A 23,871-nucleotide genomic window follows, 5' to 3' on the forward strand; every position below is an offset into this window, starting at 1 on the left:
TCTGCAGAGTTTACCTACAGGCAGCTCCAACTCACACCTGCTTAATAGTTCCTTGTAGTCTTGAACACCTTGATTAGTTACACCAGGTGTGTTTAATTAGGGTTGGAGCAAAACTTTACAGAGCTGTGGTCTTCTAGGAATCACATTTGAGACCTATGCCTTAAACCAGGGGTGTCAAATTCAGTTTAGTTCCAACCCTGCTTCAACACACTCATGCCGTGGTCACACTACAGTTTGTGCTTGTGAAATGTTGTCATACGGCGCTGCGAAAAGGGCCGAGATTTAACAAGATGATTAGACATTTAAAAAGTAAGCAATAGGTCCATATTTAAAATTTCTGTATAGAGTATGTAGTAGTGTAGGGATGGTATACAGTTTAGCCCAAAGAATGACCAGTCTGTCAGATGAAGAAGAGCCGGAGTCAGAGATTCAAAGAAATAAAGTTTACTGAAGATAGTTTGCAGTTTCATCAGCAGAAGCCAGCTTCAACACTAGCAATGAGTACCTAGGCCGCTCTGCTTACAATCATAAATCAACATCAATGATACTCTCACATAACGTTATTAACTGTGTCACACATATACGTGTTCTAACATGATTGGTTAAAACACAGATAGACTAGGAAAATTTCCACGTGGGTGCGTGCGTACAATTCTGAACAATATTTTAAGCATAAACATCAGATATCCACTAGACTGTTTAGTGCTGACTCCAGACCTGTGAAACGGATCCACAATCAAATAGAAAACACACACTTAAAGTACAATATCTTTCTTATCCAAGGCTGGGTGTATTTTCAGCCGTCTTTATCTAAACTGGGTAAAAAGCGGTATGATCTACATTCAGGCAGGTATATCCTTACTACACAAAGTCTATCTTGAATAAAAAGTAGAATCACTTTAAAATAATTAATCGTAAAAATAGCAAAATCACTTGAGATATTTTAGATAGTATTAACTACTAGAAATAACAATAGAAACAGTTGCTTCCAGTCCTCAGCCCTCAGTTCCACTCAAGGTCTCCGTGACCTCTGACCTAGTTTGGTGGCTCCTGAAAAAGTTACACAGAGACAGGCAAATGCACTGACCATTCTTACATAGAGCAGTGTGTTAACTTATTCATTAGTTAAAATAATTTAAAAGTTAAATACTCATTTAAATAATCATATTTAATAAAGATAATGAGAAGCAGGATGATGCGAAAGGGACAAACGTTGATCCATGATGAGACAGATTGGAAGGCAGAAATTCGAATCCTTCAGTAGGTAGTAGGTAACGTTTTGATTTTCGATTGGTCTCACGCAGCCACGTGATGCGATTTTGCAGGTTAGAGTTCACCATCTTGATCTTGAGTTCTCTTGATCAGAGTTCTTGAGCTTTCCAACACAGCAAACTGCGAAACTTGTTGCTCGAGCACGTTTCTTGCACAGCTGGATGTTGGACTTATGAAAAATAATAGTTACATTGGCCAAAACTGATTAGCTGAAGTCACACTGAAGCGACAGCCAACAAAGGATTCTGCATGGTCTTAAAGACTCTTTCAGCAGGTTATTTTCAGCAATCAAAATAAGACAAATGAGCTCATGTATTGGACAAATTCTGGACCTATGTCAGTGAGGGGTGGGTCTTCTAAACCAGTGTTTCCCTCTTTTGGGTCGCGGGAACATTTTCAGTGGGTCACGGAGGGTGTTGTCAAAAAAACAACAAAAGTTTTATCTTTACCTTATTTTTCGAATACCGGGCTTTTATTTTGAAATGCGCCCGCAACAACCGTACCGTTTGACCTGTGAAATTTCATTTAACTATAGCAACAAATATGTCGAAGCGCAAGTACGACCGCGAATATGTAAAGTTTGTATTTACATATATTGATGACAAAAAAGGCTTAAAACCTCAGTGTGTCATATGAAGTGAGATGCTCTCACAAGATTGCATGAAACCATCTAAATTAAAACGACATTTAGAAACCAAACATCCCGGTTGCAAGGACAAACCTGTGGACTATTTTCAAAGACGACTCCAAGAGCTGAGGGCATCACAAGTGCATACATTGTGTTAAATGACAGCAATAAAATATTGTTAATTTGTAAGTCTTGGTGATTTCCTTATGATTTGTCTGCCACTACTTGTGTATGCTAACAAATAAATACAAATTAATTATAATTCATAAAATTATATTATAGTTCCTAAAAATTTGGGTCGCGGCTTGATGACCATGTAAAAATATGGGTCCCGTGGCCAAACCAGTTGAGAACCACTGCTCCAAACCATCCGAATTCCCCCAGCTACCGGTCTGTGGATGTACCTGGATGTACTCCCACCTTGCCAAAACATTAAAATTAGGCACAAAACATTGTTCTGAGTCGCTAAATAGTTTATTAATTTTTATTTAAACGTGAAGCTGACAGAAATGAAAATGGCTGAATGGAGAATACACTAACCTACATATTATTCAGTCACAAGATGGCACCAAACAGTCAAGAACAGCGGCGTAGCAGACAAACATAAATATGGATGTGAATTCATTCACTGAGGCTTAGGATGCTTTAAAGTCCCCAAATGAGCCTGTGTAAATTGTTGCCGTTTTAGTTTTAGTTGCCATAATATTGCAATATTTTTATTTTGTGCAAGCTGTAGTTAAATAGGGGACTTTTATTATGCAATTTACAACTTTTGATAGTCAGAGCACTTGTTAATATTTCTGTTACATTTTGAGTAAATTTTATACAATAAAAAAAAACATCAGTTTGTGATTTTAAAATGTTTTTCATTTAGCAGAAAAAAACTTTGGTATTTGACGTTTTGGTAGTTACATGGATATTTTTACTTGGTTGAATATGTCTTACTGTCAAATGCTGGTCTGTTGCCAGTTTAGGACTTACTGTTGTAGTTGTTGGGTTCCTGTACAGTTCCTTATTTGATTACATTTCATTGGTTGGCTTCAACAAGGTCCCAGATGTTACACATTACTGTTGCAACCCTCCTTGCCAAACACACACAGTAGCGTTTACATTGTCAACACAACTGTTACGCCCTAAAAGAACCTGTCCTGCATCAGTACAGAAATCTTTCTTCACGTACACTGAAACAGTTTAATCTACTTACTCTAACTCACCGAGAGCTGTTTAAAGAAAGAGTCCGCATATCTCTGTAGCTTAAATTTGCATGGTCACATGCATTCAGCCATGACCAGCTTCCTGAATTTGAATATTCTGAGATAACACACTGCCATTTCATTCCCCAGCCATTTAGATTACAACTTTATGTAAGTTCTTAAGATATCAGAGCATGAAACGTTTCAAAGGTCAGCAGAAAAGTTCTCTGGTAGTGGTTCCTCTGGTAGTAGTTTACTTCAGGGAGTTTGGCTTGGAATATTAAAGAGAGTTCACACATAAATGAAAATTTCTTCCCCATTTACTCACATTCAAGTGGCTCTAATCTTTTATGAAGTTCTTTCTTGTTTTGTGTTCAACAGAAGAAAGAAATTAATAAAAGTTTAGACCCCCATGAGTGTGAGTAAATGGTGAAAAAAGAAAAAAAAACAGCCACTGATATTCATAGTATAGGAACGAAAAAAAAATCAGCGGCTGTTTTTTTTCCAACATTCTTCAGTTTCGTGCTGCACAATATTGGAAAAAACAATATTTTGTTTTTCTGTGAAACATATTGTGATAATGATTATAGTTTCACCAGATAAAATGAATGGCTTAGTTTGGAAAGATTTCATTTTAGATTGATTGTGATGCCTTTGTAGTGGAGTTCATCTGGATAAAATATCATAAACTGATACAGTAGAGTAAACATAAAAATTAAATAAACAGTATTTTACGATTTTCAGGAAGTCTAGCAGTATTCAAGTACAAATTGAGTACTCAAATGTAAAATGACCCAGTATAGCTTTCATCTTTAGGGAAGTAAACTGTCTTAAAGTTACAAACATTATAATTTCTTGTGCCTGAATGCTTTACACTGGCTTGAAATAGTCACAGTCACAGGCCTAAAAAACTAATGCAAATGATAAGCTTATTGGGAAATTTATGGTTATACTTTGCAAGGACTCCACAAATCATGTATGTTTTCAACTTTGGCTTCTGGTCAACTATAATCCTGACTTGACGTTGCAGATCCTGTGATGTGATTATTGCTTTAGTATATCTTCCTCAGGTTTGGTGAGTTATTGATGACAAAATTTTAATTTTTTGGGTGAGTTTTCCATTTAATTTAGGGTACACTGAATTTGTATTTACAGATTGCCCTGTATGAATACAGTTCTATGTATGGATAACGTTTTTAGGCTGTTAAAATGTAGAGTATTTGTTATTGTAAATGTTTCTGAGAAAAGTGCTAGCAGTGCTTGTTTTTGTGTGTTTGCCACACGGTTTTATGTTTTATTTAATGCAATGACATTCTCACATGAGTCTATAGTGTTCTGGGCCACTGTGTTACTTTAGTAGTTTTTTACACACTATTATTACACCTGCCTCTGGAATACTAGATTCTGATTGGTATAGAGGTTTGGTATGCTTAGGTCACATATAAAAACTAATAGCACAGGCTTATCCAGGTCTGCTTGCCAGAAAGCTTTGTTATTTAAAGTTTTACATTTGGGGAGTTTATAAAATGCTGAACAAATGTTATTAGCATTTTGTTGAATACTATTAAAATACTATTATAATTTGAGAACCACAGACTCACTCACTCCCTCTTTCTTGTTTAGTGTTTTTAGTCTTTGATATAGTTGTTATTATATTGAAAATGAAATTGCAGGACATGTTAATAGAACTGCAATATTGTTAAAGTGGTCATTTGCTTGCCTAGATTACCGTTTTGTACATTGTAATGTAATGGGTAATGTAATTATTAGTAATTATTATTACAATTATTATAATAAACAGGTATATAATTTTAAAACTGGGTGTCATGGTGGTGCAATGTGTAGGACTGTCACCTCACAGCAAGAAAATCCTTGGTTCGAACTTTGGTTGGGTCAGTTGGCCAACTTTTTTCCCCATGTTCGCTTGGGTTTCCTCCGGGTGCTCCGGTTTCGGTACACTTTACAAGTGTAAAGACATGCAGTACAGGTGAATTGGGTAAGCTAAATTGTCTGTAGTGTATGTGTGTGAATGAGAGTGTATGGGTGTTTTCTAGTGATGGGTTGCAGCTGGAAGGGTACATTTACATTTAAATACATTTAAAACAGTTTAATACCAATTAATTTGTCTTGCACCCATAATTATTTATATGGAGAAAAGCTGTGTAATAAGGTATTGAATTATATGACTTTGCTTTGGTCAGCTAATAAAATATTTGGACTCAAATCAATATATTTTGTCCAATTATTTGTTGGAAGTAGCCATGCCATAAGCAGGATATGCTTGTTTGTATTTTAATTGCACATATTTATGCATTGTTCATTCATTCATTCATTTTCTTTTTGGCTTAGTCGCTTTATTAATCAGGGGTCGCCACAGCAGAATGAACCGCCAACTTATCCAGCATGTGTTTTACGCAGCGAATGGCCTTCCACCCACAACCCAGCACTGGCCGATACCATATACTCTTGCATTCACACCCACACATACACTACGGCCAATTTAGCTTATTCAGTTCACCTATAGCGCATGTCTTTGGACTGTAGGGGAAACCGGAGCACCTGGATTTATGCATTGTGTTGGTCATAGTAAAAACTATATGATGCAGTTTTGTTCTTAAATTTGCACAATATCTGTAGATGTTGCATTACTTTTTATTGTAGATGTTATCTTCAAACACAATAAAGCAATAACAGCAACAGATCAGCCAAATGATTTCTGAACTGCACTATAGCTTGCATTAAAGGGATAGTTCACCAAAAAATGAATAATTGCTCATTATTTTCTCTCCCTCAAGTGGCTGTTAACCTTTAGATTTCTTCTATTGAGCACAAAAGAAGATATTTTAAAGAAAGCTGGACACCTGTAACCTTCACTTTCATAATAAGAAAACCAGATACTATGGAAGTAGATTTTTACAGGATTTCAACATTTTTCAAAATATTTTCTTTTGTATTTAATAGAAAAAAAGTGTTTGAAACAAGTAAAGCGGGCATGTCCAAGCTCGGTCCTGGAGGGCCGGTGTCCTGCAAAGTTTAGTTCCAACCCCAATTAGACACACCTGGGCTAGCTAATCAAGCACTTACTAGTCTTTCCAGAAACATCCGTGCAGGTGTGTTGAGGCAAGTTGGAGCTAAAATCTGCAGGACACCGGCCCTCCAGGACCGAGTTTGGACACCCCTGAAGTAAAGGGTGAGAATATGACGACAGAATTTTCAATATCATTCCCCAACATGATATGCTATAATCAATCATATTTACAACCCAGGCTCATTGAAAATAGATATCCACATTTCTGTGAAATGTAAATATATTGTTCTAGGTGTGTTTGTTTCATGTTTCAGATGACAAATCCACTAAATGCACTAACATTTTTGCGAATCAGAAACACGTTACTTAGTGTACGTTTTGTTGTACATTTCAGATCTTTCTTGTACACTTCCACAAGAAGGTGTGGGTTGTCAGATCAGCTAGAGCAGCAAACCGCTTACCTATACCCCTTTCCTAAACCCAACCAATAGTGTTTTAAAAGTAAAGTAAAAGGAACTTACGCTGTAGCCACATAGCGTAACATTAAATTTACATTGTTTTTATCTCTTTTGTGGAACTGTGCTTCATTGCACTACAAAACCGTACAAAGTTACCTATACTGACCACGGGCTGACTTATGGTATTTATTTGGTGTTGTACAAAGAACTATAAGAACTAAAAGATTGAAAATAACCATTTATATATTGATAAAATGTCTCTGCAAACTGTCACCTTGGAATTAAAGGTTCTATCTGCGTTCTGAATGATTTTAAGATGTTGAGCTTCAAAGTTTTTGCAATCCATATAGCAAACAGTGTGTGTGTAACATTTGTTTTTTAAAGAAAAAGTCTTAAAATGTAAACAACTTATAAAAAACATCCCATAAGGTAAATAAGATGTCATTTAATAAGAATATGTCAATAACTCAATTTTGACAAAAATGTCAGATAAAACCTTATAAATCTAAGGTGACAAAATATCATTAGCGTGAAAAGGAACGAAAGTTGTTGGCAGACTGCATTGGCATTCATTTTACAGTCAAATGTATATGCTGAAGTACATTTTTGCAGTTTCACAAAAATGTAGGCTAAAGCATGTACAGTATGTTCAATGAGCATGAGTATCATATATACTGTATACTGTATCTATTTCTAAAATAATTTACTTCAATTTTTTTCCCTCTCTAAATATGCCACATGGACATTTTTATGAATCTTTTAGTCATTTCTGATTCAATTCTTCAACTTAATTAACAAAAATATGTCTAATATTTATACCTTACACTGGGGCCTCATGTACAAAGAATTGCGTTGAATTCATACTAAAACATTGCGTGCGGACAAAGATGTAAATGTGCGTACGCAGTAAAAATCAGATGTATGAAACACTGCGTACGCGGAATCCCATGCATATTCTCTTTGTACATCCAAATTAACGTGAAACTGAGCGCACGTGCACGAGCGCAAAAACCCTCCCTGCCTCCTCCCCCTTATAAATATGGTAATGACTCCACTTTGGCAAAACCAAATAAAAAAGCAATGGCAAAAGCAAGCAAGAAGAGAAATGTGTATTGGAACAGAATGTGAATTGGAGGTGCTCCTATCAGAGGTAGACTGGAGAAAAACTGTTATTTGCAAGTTTGTCCTCCAGAATTAATAACAAAAGAAAAAAAAATTGTGTGTGAGAGTTTAGCTGACGCGGTTAAAGCACTGGGGTCTAATCATTGCACTGTGAACAAATTTTTTAAAAAATGGTCCGATATAAAGGTGCAGGTTAAGAGGAAAACAACGGCGCACCGTCAAAGTGTGGACCGAAGAGGCGGATGGGAACAGGGGATGCTGAACTAACACCCTTTGAGGGGAGAGTTGCTTCAATTGTGGGCGACACTTTACTGTCTGGAGTAGTATCCGTGTCTGTGGGAGACACAAATGTATTAGAAGAACACTTTGTTAGGACGGTATAGCAGCACCCCTCCACTCTTATCAAGGCAGCGCCACCGGCATTTCAGCTGCCCAATCGCCCGCTCTACAACTGACCAAGTGCAAGAATGGGCATCATTGTATCTGCGCTCTTGGTCAGTTTGTGGGTTGTTGAGGGGGGTTAACAGCCACGTCTTTAAAAGGATAACCGCTGTCTCCTGATATGCAGTTAATTAATTACGCTCAATAAAATAAAATACAATAAAAAAACTTAGCTGGAATAATATCTTTAAATACATCACTCACCAAGAAGCGACCCATCGCGCACCCGGCCACCTTGGAGCCTCATCCCAACCATGCTGTTTGTGAGGATAAATGATTCATGGGTTGACCAAGGCCACCTTGCCAAAATATGTGTTAAGCGCATTTGAGCATCACATATGATTTGCACATTTATTGAATGGAAATGTTTCCGATGGCACCTTTTTAGCAATATGCCTGCAGTCGATCACTCCGATTACGTTAGGAAAACTGGCGTTCGCTGCAAATTGCACTTTAATGTTTGGCTGGTCAACTGCATGATATGGAAACCTTATTTACCTGCTAGACATGCGGATGATCCCGTCCCATACATCTGGCATTGCACAGCTCAAAGACAACTGGCTTAACCCCGAGCGGTCTGTCAGTTCCCTTTGGAAAGAACCAGTTGCCAGGATACTTTGTTGTTGCGATACTTTGTAGTGTGCAATTTAGCATAATTGCCTCTAGGAGTCGCCAATTTAAATAAAACAAACACACACAAGAAATACACGTACGCCAGACATGAAGTTGGCGTAGACCAACGCACATTCTCACGTTAATTTCATCATTACTAAATCCAAATGTGAGCGTGAAATCTGGCGTACGCAAAGTATTTGTGCATACGTTGATACATGAGGTTTGCATGGTGTCTGTTCTACCTCAAATACTAGGTTTAAATACTATATTTACGACCGACTCTCTGTTTTTTTTTTAAGAGAAAGAGTTTATAGTCTTTCTGCAGATTCCCGACTACTTAAAAGCGCAAATTGCACTAAAGTTGCTTTATTTTTTTACTCTCCACTTTGATGTTTCTCGTAAACTTGCAATATCTGCAGACCGGCAGTAAACTCTTGTGACTGGTTGGACATCTGGGAGCCAAATGTGTGTGTGTGTGTGTGTTTGGCGGATATATTTAGAAAACGTTTCACTGATGCAAGCCCCTAGTTTGCTGTCATCTTGTTTAAAAAAACACTTAGGAACAGATGACGTAACTATGAAATGTCATTAGGAGTTCATATGAGTTTTCCGAACACTCATTTTCTCCAAGATGCTGAACTACAATCCTGATCCAAATGTGCCTTAGTGTGTTATAGTAGTTTAAGTGCTTTGTGCTGTTCATTGGAGAGATTTCGTAGCCTCAATGTGTGTGTTAGAGAGCAGAAAAGCCTTTGCACTGTAGTACTTTTCATTTGACAAATGCTGCCAATCAAGCAGTAAACTGCTTAACATAAGTTTTTGGGATATTATTTTAGTATTTGACGGCATACTATGAATTTATAGACCTAGGAGCATTAGGCAAATGCATTGTCATTTGTCATTTAGTCCAGTGATCATTTGTTTCACTTTCACTTGATTTCTCTTCAAAAAGATGACGTGTTAATAGGGCTGCCCAATGTATCATTTTATCATTAATATTGCAATGTGTGACTGCATCCACAATAGCTACAGTGCAGGATCTGCAATGTTGAAATGCGATTATAATTAACCAAGGACCACAGTGCAGAACATATGAGATTTGTTTCATCATAATAGAGAGAAAGTTGTTCATTTGGATGTGTTTTTAAGGCCTGTGTCTGTGTGAGTATTTCAAGCTAATTTAAATCATGATTTGGTCCTCAGAAATGATAAAGTTCGTAGTTTTAACAAAGATTAATTATATTTTTCATACAATTAAAACTATACAATGTTATTTTATGTTCCATTGTTACGTTTATGTATTTTACATGTTATTTTACTTCCCAGAAATCTCAACAGTTTAACAAAGTGACTTTTATATATATTTAGAAGTTTTAAATAATATAATGTATAATAAATAATATATAGAGGAATAAGTCCGTAAAATAACAGAAAATGTATTGGCAGTTTCAAGAGTTCGCACTTAGATATTGCTTGATAATATAAGCAGGTTTGGCATGCTGTCCCGGGAGAGAACCCTGAGCTTGGAGATAATTGAGCCCAGGGCTCCCGTCTGGTCAATAAGCATGTAAGGGAGCATGAGATCAGGTAGTTCTCGAGAGCTTGCCATGGTAAAGGAGGTAAAGGGGAAGCTAGGGTGGATTCTTCAAAAAGATGATAAGGGAATAATACTAGACGGGCTATTTGTAGTGAGTTTAGATTAATCCGATTGGCTTACTAATGACTACAGATGGGAGACCAGCTGTGATCAATCATATTACATACTCCTCTTGAAATTAGTTTGTGAAACTTCGCTTATTACAAGGTTTTTGTACTGTAATATATAGTACAACACCAACCAAGACAACGTTTCACTATAAACTTTTAAAAATGTTAATACAAATCACGTTTTACAACTTTTTAAGGTTTAAAGTAGTTGGAGAAAAGTCTCATAATGCGATTCAAAAGCATAAATAACTGTGGAATACACAAAACTGCTGATAAGTGTAGTTTATGCAAATGCATTCTCCACAAAATCACCCCAATCTATCTAAAATTAGGATTTTTGTTTAAATAGAGTTATTTAAATAATCTTGTAAAATTGTATTCATATCACAATATATATTGAAAAACTAAATATTGTAATTACATTTTTTTTTCCAATGTCATGCAGAACTATGAGCAAGGGCGTTTAACCTTGTTCCTGCAGATTCAAGCTACGGTCACACTGGGCTTTGTGTGTGCGAAATTCTGTCGTGTGGCGCTGCGAAAAGGGGCGGGATTAAACAAGATGATTAGACATTAATAAAGTGAGCGATTGCTCCATGTTTTTAATTTCTGTCTAGAGAGGTCCTGTTTTGATGCTCGATTCATCTCACGCAGTCAAGTGATGCGATTTCGCAGGTTAGAGTTCACCAAGCTTGAACTTTGCACCACAGCAACCTGCGAAACTCGACGCATGACCCCGCGTTACCGGTCTGACGCATTCGCGTGCGTATGAATGGAAGTCTATGGAAGGAAAAGTCAAGTGTGACCGCACCTTTACCTTCCTGCAAAGTTCAGCTGCAACCGTGATTAAACACACCTGTCTTTAATTACCAAGTGCTCCTTCAGATCCTACTGTTTGATCAGGATTGGAGCTGAACTCTGCTGGAAGGTATCTCTAGGAACAAAGTTGTGCACCATGCTTTGGAGTACATGTTGATAAAGATCATAAAGTTACAATTCAATATTATTTATTCATCATGATCAATCATGTAAAAAATCATTGTGCCTATTTAGTTGCAATTATTGAGTAATAGATTCTTATAGCACAAGCTTCGAAATGTACTACATATCACATTTTCTTTATTAAAATTTTTTGCGTATTCTCGCGACTGGGTAGCAGCTGGAAGGGCATCCGCTGTATAAAACATATGCTGGATAAGTTGGTGGTTCATTTCACTGTGGCGACCCCTGATGAATAAAGGGTGTGAGCCAAATGAAAATGAATGAATTTTGAGTACAGCTACATATAAAATAAGGTCTTATACTGTGTGAATTAAAATATCTAGTTTAAAACTAAGGTACCATGGTCTTAAAAGATATCTGTAATGTTATCCAGCTAGGGAAGCTTTGTTATAAAAAAATGAGTAATTGCAATATGACAAACTTGACAAATATGTGACAAACAATTTTTAATTGAATTAGATTAAAGCGGATATTAGTTTTACAAATGTGCTTGACAGAACAGTCACCAGGAGCTCAGTAATGCTTTATATGATAGTTTTTACTTAATATTTATTTTGCAAAACAGAGGAGAAAAGAGAATTAGTCTTGCAATACCTTGTTTACATATATTTTGCATTATTTGAAGTGGCACAGCCTCATGCAATTGTTTTGGTCAAAATACAGTATAATAATATTATACACACATATATATATATATATATATATATATATATATATATATATATATATATATATAAAATAAGTATAAAAAAAGTAGTCCCTTTATTAACCTGGGGTTGCCACAGCGGAATGAACCGGCAACTTAAACAGCATATGTTTTACGGATGCCCTTCCAGCTGCAACCCATCACTGGGAAACATTCATGCACACTTATTCACACTTATACACTACGGACAATTTAGCTTACTAATTCACCTATACCACATGTCTTTGGACTGTGCGGAAAAACGGAGCACCTGGAGGAAACCCACACAAACACGGGGAGAACATGCAAACTCCATACAGAAACGAGGCTCGTACCAGTGACCTTCTTGCTGTGAGGCGAACGTGCTACCCACTACATCCACCGTGCAGCCCACACACACACACACACACACACACACACACACACACACACACACACACACACACACACACACACACACACACACACACACACACACACACACACACACACATATATATATATTTATATATATACAGTTGAAGTAAGATTTATAAGCCCCCCCCCCCTGTTTTTTCCCCGATTTCTGTTTAAGGGAGAGAATATTTTTTCAGCACATTTCTAAGCATAATAGTTTTAATAACTCATTTCTAATAACTGATTTATTTTATCTTTGCCATGATGACAGTAAATTTTACTAGATATTTCTCAAGACACTTATATAAAACTTAAAGTGACATTTATACAAGGTTAATTAGGTTAACTAGGCAGGTTAGGGTAATTAGGCAAGTTATTGTATAAAAGTTTGTTCTGTAGACTATCGAAAAAATTGCTTAAAAGGGGCTAATCATTTTGACCTTAAAATGGTTCTTAAAAAATAAAAACTGCTTTTATTCTAGCCGAAATAAAACAAATAAGACTTTCTCCAGAAGAAAAAATATTATCAGACATACTGTGAAAATTTCCTTGCTCTGTTAAACATAATTTGGGAAATATTTAAAAAAGAAATAAAAATCAAAGCGGGCTAACAATTCTGACTTCAACTGTTATTTCTTTGATATCAAAGTGAAATTTTTAGCTGTTGTTATTATTATTATTATTATTATTATTATTATTATTATTATTATTAATAGTAGAAGTAATAGTAGTAAAAGTAATGCTAATATTGTCATTTAGTACTCAGGCAACCTTCATTATCATTATTAACAGTTCTGCTGCTTAATATGTTTGTGTAAATGGCAGGCTGACAGGGTTTTTGAGCGGGTCTTCATTTTCAGAGTTTTTGTATAACAAAATAAAAACTAAAACAATGTAATTTAATAATTCAAAACATAAAAAAGCATTAATTCGAAATATAATTTATTTTCTAACAAATATATTCACTGTAAAACCTTTCTTTGATAATCTGAACAGCATGTCCTTTCCAGATAATGTATATCTTTATCTTTATGTATATCATCAGCCACCCTACTCTCTCAGACAGCTTTCTCTTTCTCACAGAGAACAACACAAAACACACATCGCGTTTGACCAACATCTTTGACCATACAGTAAATGTTATATCTGTATAAAATTAGTATCACGAGACACCACTAGATGGAGACACAAACATGCCAAATACATTTGAGCGGAATTCCAACAAATGGCACATGTGAGTGTGTGTGTGTCAGATTGTTTGTGTTAGCTGCAGTCTGTGAGCATGTGTAAAGGCAACACCCTCACTCTTGCTTACTTAGTGGAACAACTGTGTTTGCTCCCTGCAGTCATTGTGAATGTTAGCCTCATGCTTACTCTCTCTGTGTGTCCAGCAGAAGAAGAGGAAGATGGTGGTGGTGTGGTCCATGTCCAGTGCTACAGATGTTTGGGAGTGAGATCTGAATAGTGGATTTGACTGGAAAAGCACCTTTTGGAGAGGATGGCTGCGACCACGCCCACCTCAGCCCCGCCTCCTAAGAAGAGCCGAGGGAAACAGGAAATGGAAACTCTACAGACGGCCAATGAAGAGCTGAAGAGCAGATTGAGCGATGTACAGAATGAACTGCAACAGGAAAGAGGCAAGGTACACCAATGTTCACTCATTGATTTTCCTATCTAATCTGTTGACCTCTTTCACAAAGTGTGGCTTAAAGGTATAGTTCACCCAAAAATGATTAGTCTGTTTACAATTAACGTCCCTTGACTTGTTCCAAATTAGTTTGGGTTTCTTTCTTCTGTTGAACACAAAAGAAAATATTTTGAGGAAAGCTGGAAACCTGTAACCATTGACATTCGTAGTAAGTACTATGGAAGTCAATAGTTACAGCAGCTTTCCTCAAAATATCTTCAAAATATTGTCTTTTTTGCTCGACAAAAGAAATGTACTTTTAAAACCACATGAGGGTGAGTAAATAATAAGTAAATTTTGTTTTTTGTAGGGGCGAACCAACCATTGCATTTCTTCAGCCCTGATCTCATCAGCATATTAGTAGCATGAAAACAAAGTGTGCAAATGAATTTTGGAGTCAGAGCCCATCCTGCCACTTGACCAGCTTGAAAGTATCGCCCAAAGACAAAGGAGGGCCTTTAGCATCACTTTGGCTCAGCCCATCCTCAGAAAACAAAGGTTTAATGTCCCTCATAGCTGGACTGTTACAGTTTCGACTGAATAGATATAATTAAAAGAATATAACTTTTCAGTTATATGTAGATTATTCTTAACTTGGAATTAGATTATATAAATTAATATTTCCATACACCGTAAAACCTGATAAGTTCATTTATTTTCCTTCGGCTTAGTCGCTACAGTGGAATGAACCACCTGAACAACTTATCCAGCATATGTTTTACACAGCGGAAACCTTTCCAGCCACAACCCAGTACTAGGAAACATCCATACACACTCATTCACACGAACACTATGGCCAATTTAGCTTATTCAGTTTACATAGTGCATGTGTTTGAACTGTGGGGGAAACTGGAGCACCCGGAGGTAACCCACATGAATACGGGTCTAACATGCAGACTCCACACAGAAATGCCAACTGACCCAGCTGGGACTCAAATCAGCGACCTTCTTACTATGAGGCAACAATGCTAGCCACTGAGCCACAGTGCTGTCCCTGATAAGTTCATATTCAAAACATTTGCAGAAACTTATGACATAAAATCATTTGTGTAAACCCGCTAATTTGAACTTTGTACTTTATTTTGTACTACAGCAACTAGTCTCTGATCAACACTAGCCCCAGCTCTTGGTCACACCTAGTCAATTGAAGTATTGAATGAACTGCAATTTATTTGCATAGACATCAAACTAAATTGAATCTGTATGATCATGTGTTAATTAGCAACTAACTAATTTCAGCTCATCTTCAACCTAATCACGGGCCCTAATATTCACAATTTCCTACCGATTTGAGCATAACAGAAACCTCTGTAAATCCAAACAGAGCCCAATATTAAAGACTAATTAATGTTTCTCTGTGTTAATCTTAAATATGTACACTTAACACTTAATTTCAACATTTATTTTCCCCATAGTTCGATGCAAACTGTTCTGAGAACTAGAATTCTGCTTTTAATTTGCAGTCCTGTTTCAATTATTTCTATTATATTATATTATATTATATTATATTATGTTATATTATATTATATTATATTATATTATATTATATTATATTATATGAAGCTTTATTGTCATTCCGCTACATGTGTGGACATACAGAGGAACGAAATGTTGTGTCTTGCAGGACAACGGTGCTACATAGATTAATCATAAATACAAACACAAAACTGGACATTAGAGCTATTATAAAAAAACCTATGCATAACTAACATATACTATAAAATAAAATAAAATAAAATATCTAAACACTGGTTCGAGCCTCGGCTGGGTCAGTTGGCGTTTCTGTGTGTAGTTTGCATATTCTCCCTGCGTTCGTGTGGGTTTCCTCCGGGTGCTCCGGTTTCCCCCACAGTCCAAAGACATGTGGTACAGGTGAATTGGGTAAGCTAAATTGTCCATAGTGGATGAGTGTGAATGAGTGTGTATGGATGCTTCCCAGAGATGGGTTGTAGCTGGAAGGGCATCCGCTGCGTAAAACATATGCTGGATGAATTGGCGGTTCATTCCGCTGTGGCGACCCCGGATTAATAAAGGGACTAAGCCGAAAAGAAAATGAATGAATGAATAAAATACCTAAACTATACACATAATACAGGTTATACAAGTACTTTTACTTATAACTGAACAATATTATATTATATTATATTATATTATATTATATTATATTATATTATATTATATTATATTATATTATATTATATTATATTATATTATATTATATTATATTATATTATATTATATTATAAGCCATTAGTTAAACTGTAAGTGAGAACATTCTTGATAATATAAACATATTCTGAATTTCAGTAGTATAAATGCATATATATATATATTAATATCAAAATATCGTATTTCCATAATAAATAGCAAAGTATGCTGACATGTACTCCATTTTTAAAAGGAAGTCTGATTTTTGGATCTAAATGGAGCCGAGTAACTGGGTAATTTGTATCCAGAACACTAGTTGCCATAGTAATGACTTGTTTCTCCTGGCATTATGCTGATTCTCAAGTCATCGTGGAAAGAAATTTTGCCCTCTGCTCATGTTCTTTTATGACATTTCACTGTGAATCAGGCAACATGATCTGAGCCCGTGCTGTTTCATGCATATGTGGCGTCCCAAATTACTCACAATTTTGCTCCTAATCTGTCAGATGTCTTGTTTTCAGGCTACAAACAAATATATCTATTCAGACATTACAAACAATAACCAGTTTTCTGGCTCTCCGAATAAAGCTTCAGTTCTTGCTTTATTTAACACAAATCTTGTCTGTTCAGTTGGAAGATTTATCCTCTCATTAATCATATTATCCCAAAATCCATCAGCAGAATAACTGTGTGCCAGTGATTTCTTCATGGACAAGAAGAGAAAACATGCAACACCCTCTGAAAGCGTCAAACAATGGAAAAGCTTAACATTGTTGGAAAGCCAGGACAAATGTGGCGGTTTATGGTGTTAGTGGGAATTATTTCACATAATCAAATTGTGCAAACATGGTTTTGGACCTGGTAAAATAAATCTCCGAAAGAATGTTTTTACTCTGAGCTTATCGTAATGCAAGAGCAGTTTGGTACAGTTCATTCCTTCCAGCTCTTTGCTTTCTCACTAGCTTTCATTTTTAAGGCATTATAAAATACTGGCGAAATAAGATTTGGCTAATATTGGAAGCAAATATCGAAATAAACCAATTATAAATACAAACAAGGCTTGTAAGTCCAGGTTAAGAGCTTTGAATATTGAAATGATAAAGCTAATAGTAGGCTGAGATGATTGATTGAGAAGGGAAATCTAAAAGTATTTTTACTTCACTCTTTTTTGTCTTTAAATGAATGAAAAGATTTGGAGTGCAAATAAACTTGTCTCGGTTTTGTTCTTAGCTACATTCTCAGAAAAAAATGGTACAATGTTGTACCAAAGAATTTACAAACCCTTGTCACTGGTGCAGTACCTTTTTATGGAACAGAATTGTACTTTAAGTCAAAGAAACAAATTTGTACCATTGCAGTTTGTACCTTTAAGGACATGATTTGTAAGATGGAAAACCAAAATGTACCTTTGGTTTTTAAAACCTGCAGATACAATATTGTACCTTCATCAAAGATACAAATTTGATCCATGAAGGTTCCACTACAGCGACAAGACACTTTGTACCTTAACAGTTGCAAATGTGTTCCTTCAAGAACTATTTAAAGGCATTTTGCCAATTTATTTTCAGTTAATATAAAACATCAAATACATTTAAGCAAGTTTTTTTTTTAAAGTTTCTTTTTGTGTAAATGCACCTTTTCCATTTATAATTAAGAATAACAGTACTTTAACATAAATCAAAAGATCTATTTTTTGCTAAACATTTCACAACACTTTTCACAAAAATGTTACAGAAACAGATTCTCCCCATGTACAATATTAAAAAAAAATTCTCGCAATACCTTTGTAAGCACTTAAAAGTTAATTTAATTTACTTAATTCTAAAATAGAAATAGAATTATGCAGAAGTATTGTAAAAAGTTATGCACAATGTTTGATTAGTTTTACTATAGTAATTTGTCTGCATGAACACTTTGTATATGCAGGACTTTTGCCAGCTCACGTGCGTAGTGGAAAGCAAACGCCAAAGGGATAAAGATATCAATAATGAAACTGTATTTATCAGAAAATGCTTAACAAATGTTGATTAAAAATGCCTAAAATGTTTAGTTTACAATACCCATAGTTTTGTTTTACCAGTTGTTTTGTATTGTTTATGAGTTATGAGTTTCTTTCATGTTTTAATATGGAAATTATTCATAAAATCACTTTGCCTTTCCAGTAATATATATTGTCATAGATATTTTAATGAAAATTTGTGTACCTTCATTTGAAGTGTATCATAAAAGGTACAGAACAGTATCATAAGAGGTCTTTTCATATAAGTTACAACTTTTGCTGAGGTACAAAACCTTAAGAGTGCACATAAACTTTTAGTTACACATAATTTAAAGGTTGCACATTTGAATATAAAGTTAATATTGTTGTTAATATAATGTAATTTTACAGTTTAAGAATAATTTTTGTCCTGAATTTTATACTGACTTTAAGTAGACTGACCAGAAAGATTTAAACAATCAAGGTTATGTTTTGAATTTTTACTTGTATGCAAATCTTATTGTGTTGCTAAGGGTTTTTTTGTGTCTTTTAGCTAGTTAGTGTTTAAAATATTTGGAGACAGAGTGTCGCTGTGAACTCATTCATTTTTTAGCAGCTCTGAAAGTCTTCAGGTATAAATATGGTGAGTAAAAAACTATAATTTGATCATGTTCTATACATATCAAGTTATGGCAATTATATATATATGTATGTATGCATGTATGCATGTATGTGTATATATGTATATATATATATATATATATATATATATATATATATATATATATATATATATATATATATATATATATATATATATATATGTATGTATGTATGTATATATATATATATATATATATATATATATATATATATATATATATATATATATATATATATATATATATATATATATGTATACGTATATATATATATATATATATATATATATATATATATATATATATATATATATATATATATATATATATATATATATATATATATATATATATATATATATATATATATATATATATATATATATATATATACAATACTAGATAATAATACCAAAAGTAGATTTCTTTTTTTACAATAATTGCCAAACATCTTTTACTGCTTAAATGGAAGAACACATTTCCTCCAACTTTGAATCAATTGATTAGGGGTCTTATGTACCATCTTGCAATGGAGAAGATTCGGTTCTCCACCAAAGGTTGCAGTCAAATATTTAATCTTATTTGGCACTCAGTGCTGAATATATAGAGCAAATGAATCCAAACTTAATATTTGCAGTTTGACTGTTGTTAATTTGTTTCCTACATTTTTCCTCCCTCCTTTTTATTTTATTTCTTTATTTTACATTTGCTAAGCCTATTGTGATTCATTGTGTGTGTATAGTCATCAGCATAATTGAGTAGACCCCATTTTAAAACATTTTTATCAATTTCTCAGTGAATATAGGCAATGTATTTTGGTACATTTAAACAAAACAGATTTATTAAACAGACATTTTTATTAAAAAAATATTTTAGTCACCAAACATATTTAGAAAATGAAAGAAAATACAATTAAATTCAAGCAAAAGATTGCAAAAAAATTACAACCTACAAAATTTCAACAAAATTTTTCAATTGTTTTGCTTCTCTTGATTTTTCCTCTTATCTAAATTTGTATTTCATATTTTTCTATAACATAAATTTGGCTGTACTAGTTTTTGGACCATTATCTTATGTTAATTTGTTAGAAAAGCTCCAGATTTGGCTTTACTGACTTATCTTATGTATATGCACAAATATAATATTGTAAAGCTTCCTATTAAAAATATGAATTTAAAAGATAGATTTGTGAAGAGTGTACATGTATTTGCACTGTATGTACAATACATGAGTGAACATACAAGAGAATTTTTATCTACTTGTATTTGCTTATGTATATATCATGACATGTTGTAAAACACATTAAAATGTGCATAATATATTGTATAGAAATGGTGCATTGGGGCAGGAGGACTCTGTTGGAGCAAAGATAATTTGTCATTATTTTTTCAAATCATTTTAAAAAAGTTGTTTTATTGAGTAATATGTCAATAAAAGATCTGAAGAAACAAAGAAACTATAATTTGTGCTTCACACAAATTCACCATAAATATATAGTAGCAACTGATGCATATTTGTTCTGATATAAGTACATACTGTAGTAGTTAATGACACATATTAATTAGACAGTAGTGAAACCACCAAATAATATTATCAATGAAACATTAATATAAAGTATTTTTGTATATAATTTGCTGTTGAAGTATACATCTCTGCATTTCATTCTTGTTATCACGAGACACAAAACAAAGTATGTGTGAAAATATGGCTTTGATAATCCTTTAACCTTCAGTTGTTGTATTATTCAAATGCAGCACTTGGTGTCGCTGTTGGCCAGCATACATCACTTCCTAGAGTTCCTAGACCTAGAGTCTGTAAATGCAACCAAAAAAACCTTTGAGGACTACTACCTGTCCTGTTGGTTAGTTCCTTGAACTTACCACACATGGAAAAAAACAACAACATTTACTTACTATACATATGTAAATTTCTTGTATTTGCTAAACACAAAAGAGGATGTTTTGATTAATGCTGGTAGGTAGCCAAACAGTTGTTCGTTTCTGTTGGCTTCTATAACTTTTTTATGTTCTTTTTCTATTTTCTTTTTTATCTACTATGGATGTCAGACATGTCAAATTCTTAAAGATTTGCAAGCCTCAAGAACATGAGGTTAATTAAATGTTAAGTTCATTTTCATTTTTATGTGAACTGTCCCTGTTAAGCATAATGTGAACAGATGCCATAGATTTTGCCTAATGCCTAAAATTGCCAAAAAAAGCCTAATTTTTAAGTAGATCTAAGCTTATGTGATACATATTTGTGTATGTCGGTCTCTATTACTGAAAATGGGACAGGCTTTAAAAAAAAACTGATTTGTGAAGCATCACATGTTTATCAGAATGCAAAATGCAGGATATACGGATTATGAATTTATTCAATGCCACCCCAAAGAGGCGTAAAGTCTATTACAATGTATTTTTTTCATTAGTTAATTGTGTATAATGTGTATAATGAGGCTACACACATGTAAGTTTGCGATGAGTCATTTTCTAGGGGCAAAAGATGGCTCACTCACTAATTCTACCTAAATTAAACATCTCTATCACTTCAGTTGAAGAGATTGTTAAAATATTACTACTAAAGTATTATTATTGTGTGTGTAGGGCTGGGCAATTAATCGAAAAGTAATCAAAATCGACATTCAGAACCTATAATCGATCAAATTTTTCCAGGTCAATTTTTTCAATTACTTTCCCCACCGTGTGTGGAGTCACGTGACCCCACTCTGTTAAGGCTGATTTATACTTATTATATTATTCTGACATTATACTTCTGACAAGCGCACACATGCAGTCCGGCACAACCTTTGTGATTGGCGGGTTTGGTAGCGGTGACAAGGATGGGCGGTGAGCTGTGTGTGTTAATTTCAGTTGTTCAACATCGATGTTTAATAAATAATCATAGATAGTAGGCAGTGTGTGTTTCCTTCAATTATTTTAAAATCAAGTAATGCACCCTTCATTCAGAAATCTCTCACTTGTAATATGAGCATTTTCACTGTACAAAACTTGTTAAATAAATAAATTAATCGTTCATTAATCATAATCAAGTTAAAATGTTCAATTAATCGTGATTTTGATTTCAAAACGCACAGTTCTGAGTGTGTGTGTACAGTATGTGTGTATGTGAGCATCAGGCACTGACATAAGCTGCTGGAGCTTCAGAGTACAGCTCATTAATATTTCATGACCCTTCCAAATATGGTCAAAACCAACCATATCATATTATGGCAAGTTTCTGGTTGAAAAGCCACATACCTTCTATTTAGATATATGAGAACAATTTAACATATTGGATCAATGCATTCTATGGCACCTTTAACGTGAAATTGTAATCTCACCTTGTTTTGTAGTGAAACCAGTAAATGCACACATCTTGTCTGTCATTTGTTTAGATGAGCAAATTACGGGAGCGTTTCCAGGAGTTACGAGCCCAGCGTGAGACTGAGCAGCACAAGCACTCGGTGGCTCTTACCGAACTCCGCGTTAAACTCCATGAGGAAAAGCAACGTGAGGTGGCGGCCGCACGAGAGAGCCTGTCCCGACAGCATGAGGCTGAACTGGCCCGGTCTGCACGTGTCCGTGAGACAGAACTGGCCCGGCTGCAGGCGCTGGTGTGCGTTTTACGTGACGGGGCCAGCAGCGAGCTACGAAATGCCCTGAAAGAGGAGGCGCGAGAGGAGGCCCGCAGGAGCTACGAGGCTGAGAAACTCAGACTTACGCAGGAGCTTCAGGAGGCCAAGACGTCTCGGAGGCAGGCCGAGGAGGCACTGGCCCATGCTGTACAGGCGGACCGGGCCAAAGCGGCCGATCTTAGAGTAGCCCATCAGGCTCATCAGGATGAGATCCAGAGAATCAAACGTGAGAGCGAGAGAGAAATACGGAGGCTGGTAAGATGGATTAATGAAATATATATATATATATATATAAAATATTATATATAAAAGATTCAGATAAGCATCACAAAAATGGAAACATGAAAGATTGTCTCAGTCAGTGTGTCTGCTTTAAACAAATAAACACGATGTTTATGTGTTTATTAGGGGTGTGACAAGATCTCGTATGACAAGATCTTGCAAGATTAAATCGCAACAAGATTTCTCGTCAATGTGAAAAGTTGTCTCATGAGTTGTGATGTTATGATGGAGCATGGGAGTGAAATTAGCATTAAAGATTGGAGGTAGGATTGGATTTCAACTGTAAATCAAGTGCTTTGCACACACCTGACAACCCAAGCTGGCCTCGAAGTTGCACGTGTTGCTTGGGCGTGAAGCCAGTCAGTAGAGTTTATAGCTAAACATAGTGTTTGCATGCCCTTTATGGCATAGAATTAATTAATATAGAAATAAAATACCATTCATAAATTTTTTTTAAAAAGCACCTAAATGTGTTTTCAGTTGAATAAAAATCTATTTTCCATTCATATATTAGCAAATATTTTGCTAATATTTAAAATGAAAAAAAATATATATATATTTTACATTCACATAGGCTGTTAGCAAAATATTTTGCTGTGTTTGCATGTCCTTTAGTCCATAGAATTCTTTAAAATAGAAGTAAAATAACATTCATTAAGTTGATTTAAAAAAAAAAACACCTAAATAGTTTTGCAATTTGTGATTTTTTTTTCAGTTGAAAAAAAGACAATTTCTTAAAAATAATGTAAAAATCTCGTTTCGTCTCATTTTCATGAACCCAATCTCCTGTCTCGTCTCGTCTCGTCTCGTCACACTCCTAGTGTTTATGCAATTGAATAAATCAACCTACAAATGTTTCACTGGGTAATATGTCCAAACATATTCTCACAATATTTCATTTATAATATCCGTTGATGTCAATAATTAAATTAA

General features: G+C 34.8%; 1 protein-coding gene across 1 annotated transcript in view; it reads left to right on the top strand.

Annotated features, from left to right (window-relative positions):
• The window catches only part of jakmip1 (janus kinase and microtubule interacting protein 1), a 74,139-nt gene that overhangs the window by 7,534 nt on the left and 42,734 nt on the right, over positions 1-23,871 (top strand). The window contains exons 2-3 of the mRNA XM_056472286.1: positions 13,939-14,189; positions 22,417-22,911. Coding sequence (XP_056328261.1) covers positions 14,046-14,189; positions 22,417-22,911 — 639 coding nt within the window. The 5' untranslated portion in view covers positions 13,939-14,045. The remainder of the gene's footprint in view (positions 1-13,938; positions 14,190-22,416; positions 22,912-23,871) is intronic.

The sequence above is a fragment of the Danio aesculapii genome, chromosome 14 (assembly GCF_903798145.1).
Source record: "Danio aesculapii chromosome 14, fDanAes4.1, whole genome shotgun sequence".
Taxonomy (NCBI): domain Eukaryota; kingdom Metazoa; phylum Chordata; class Actinopteri; order Cypriniformes; family Danionidae; genus Danio; species Danio aesculapii.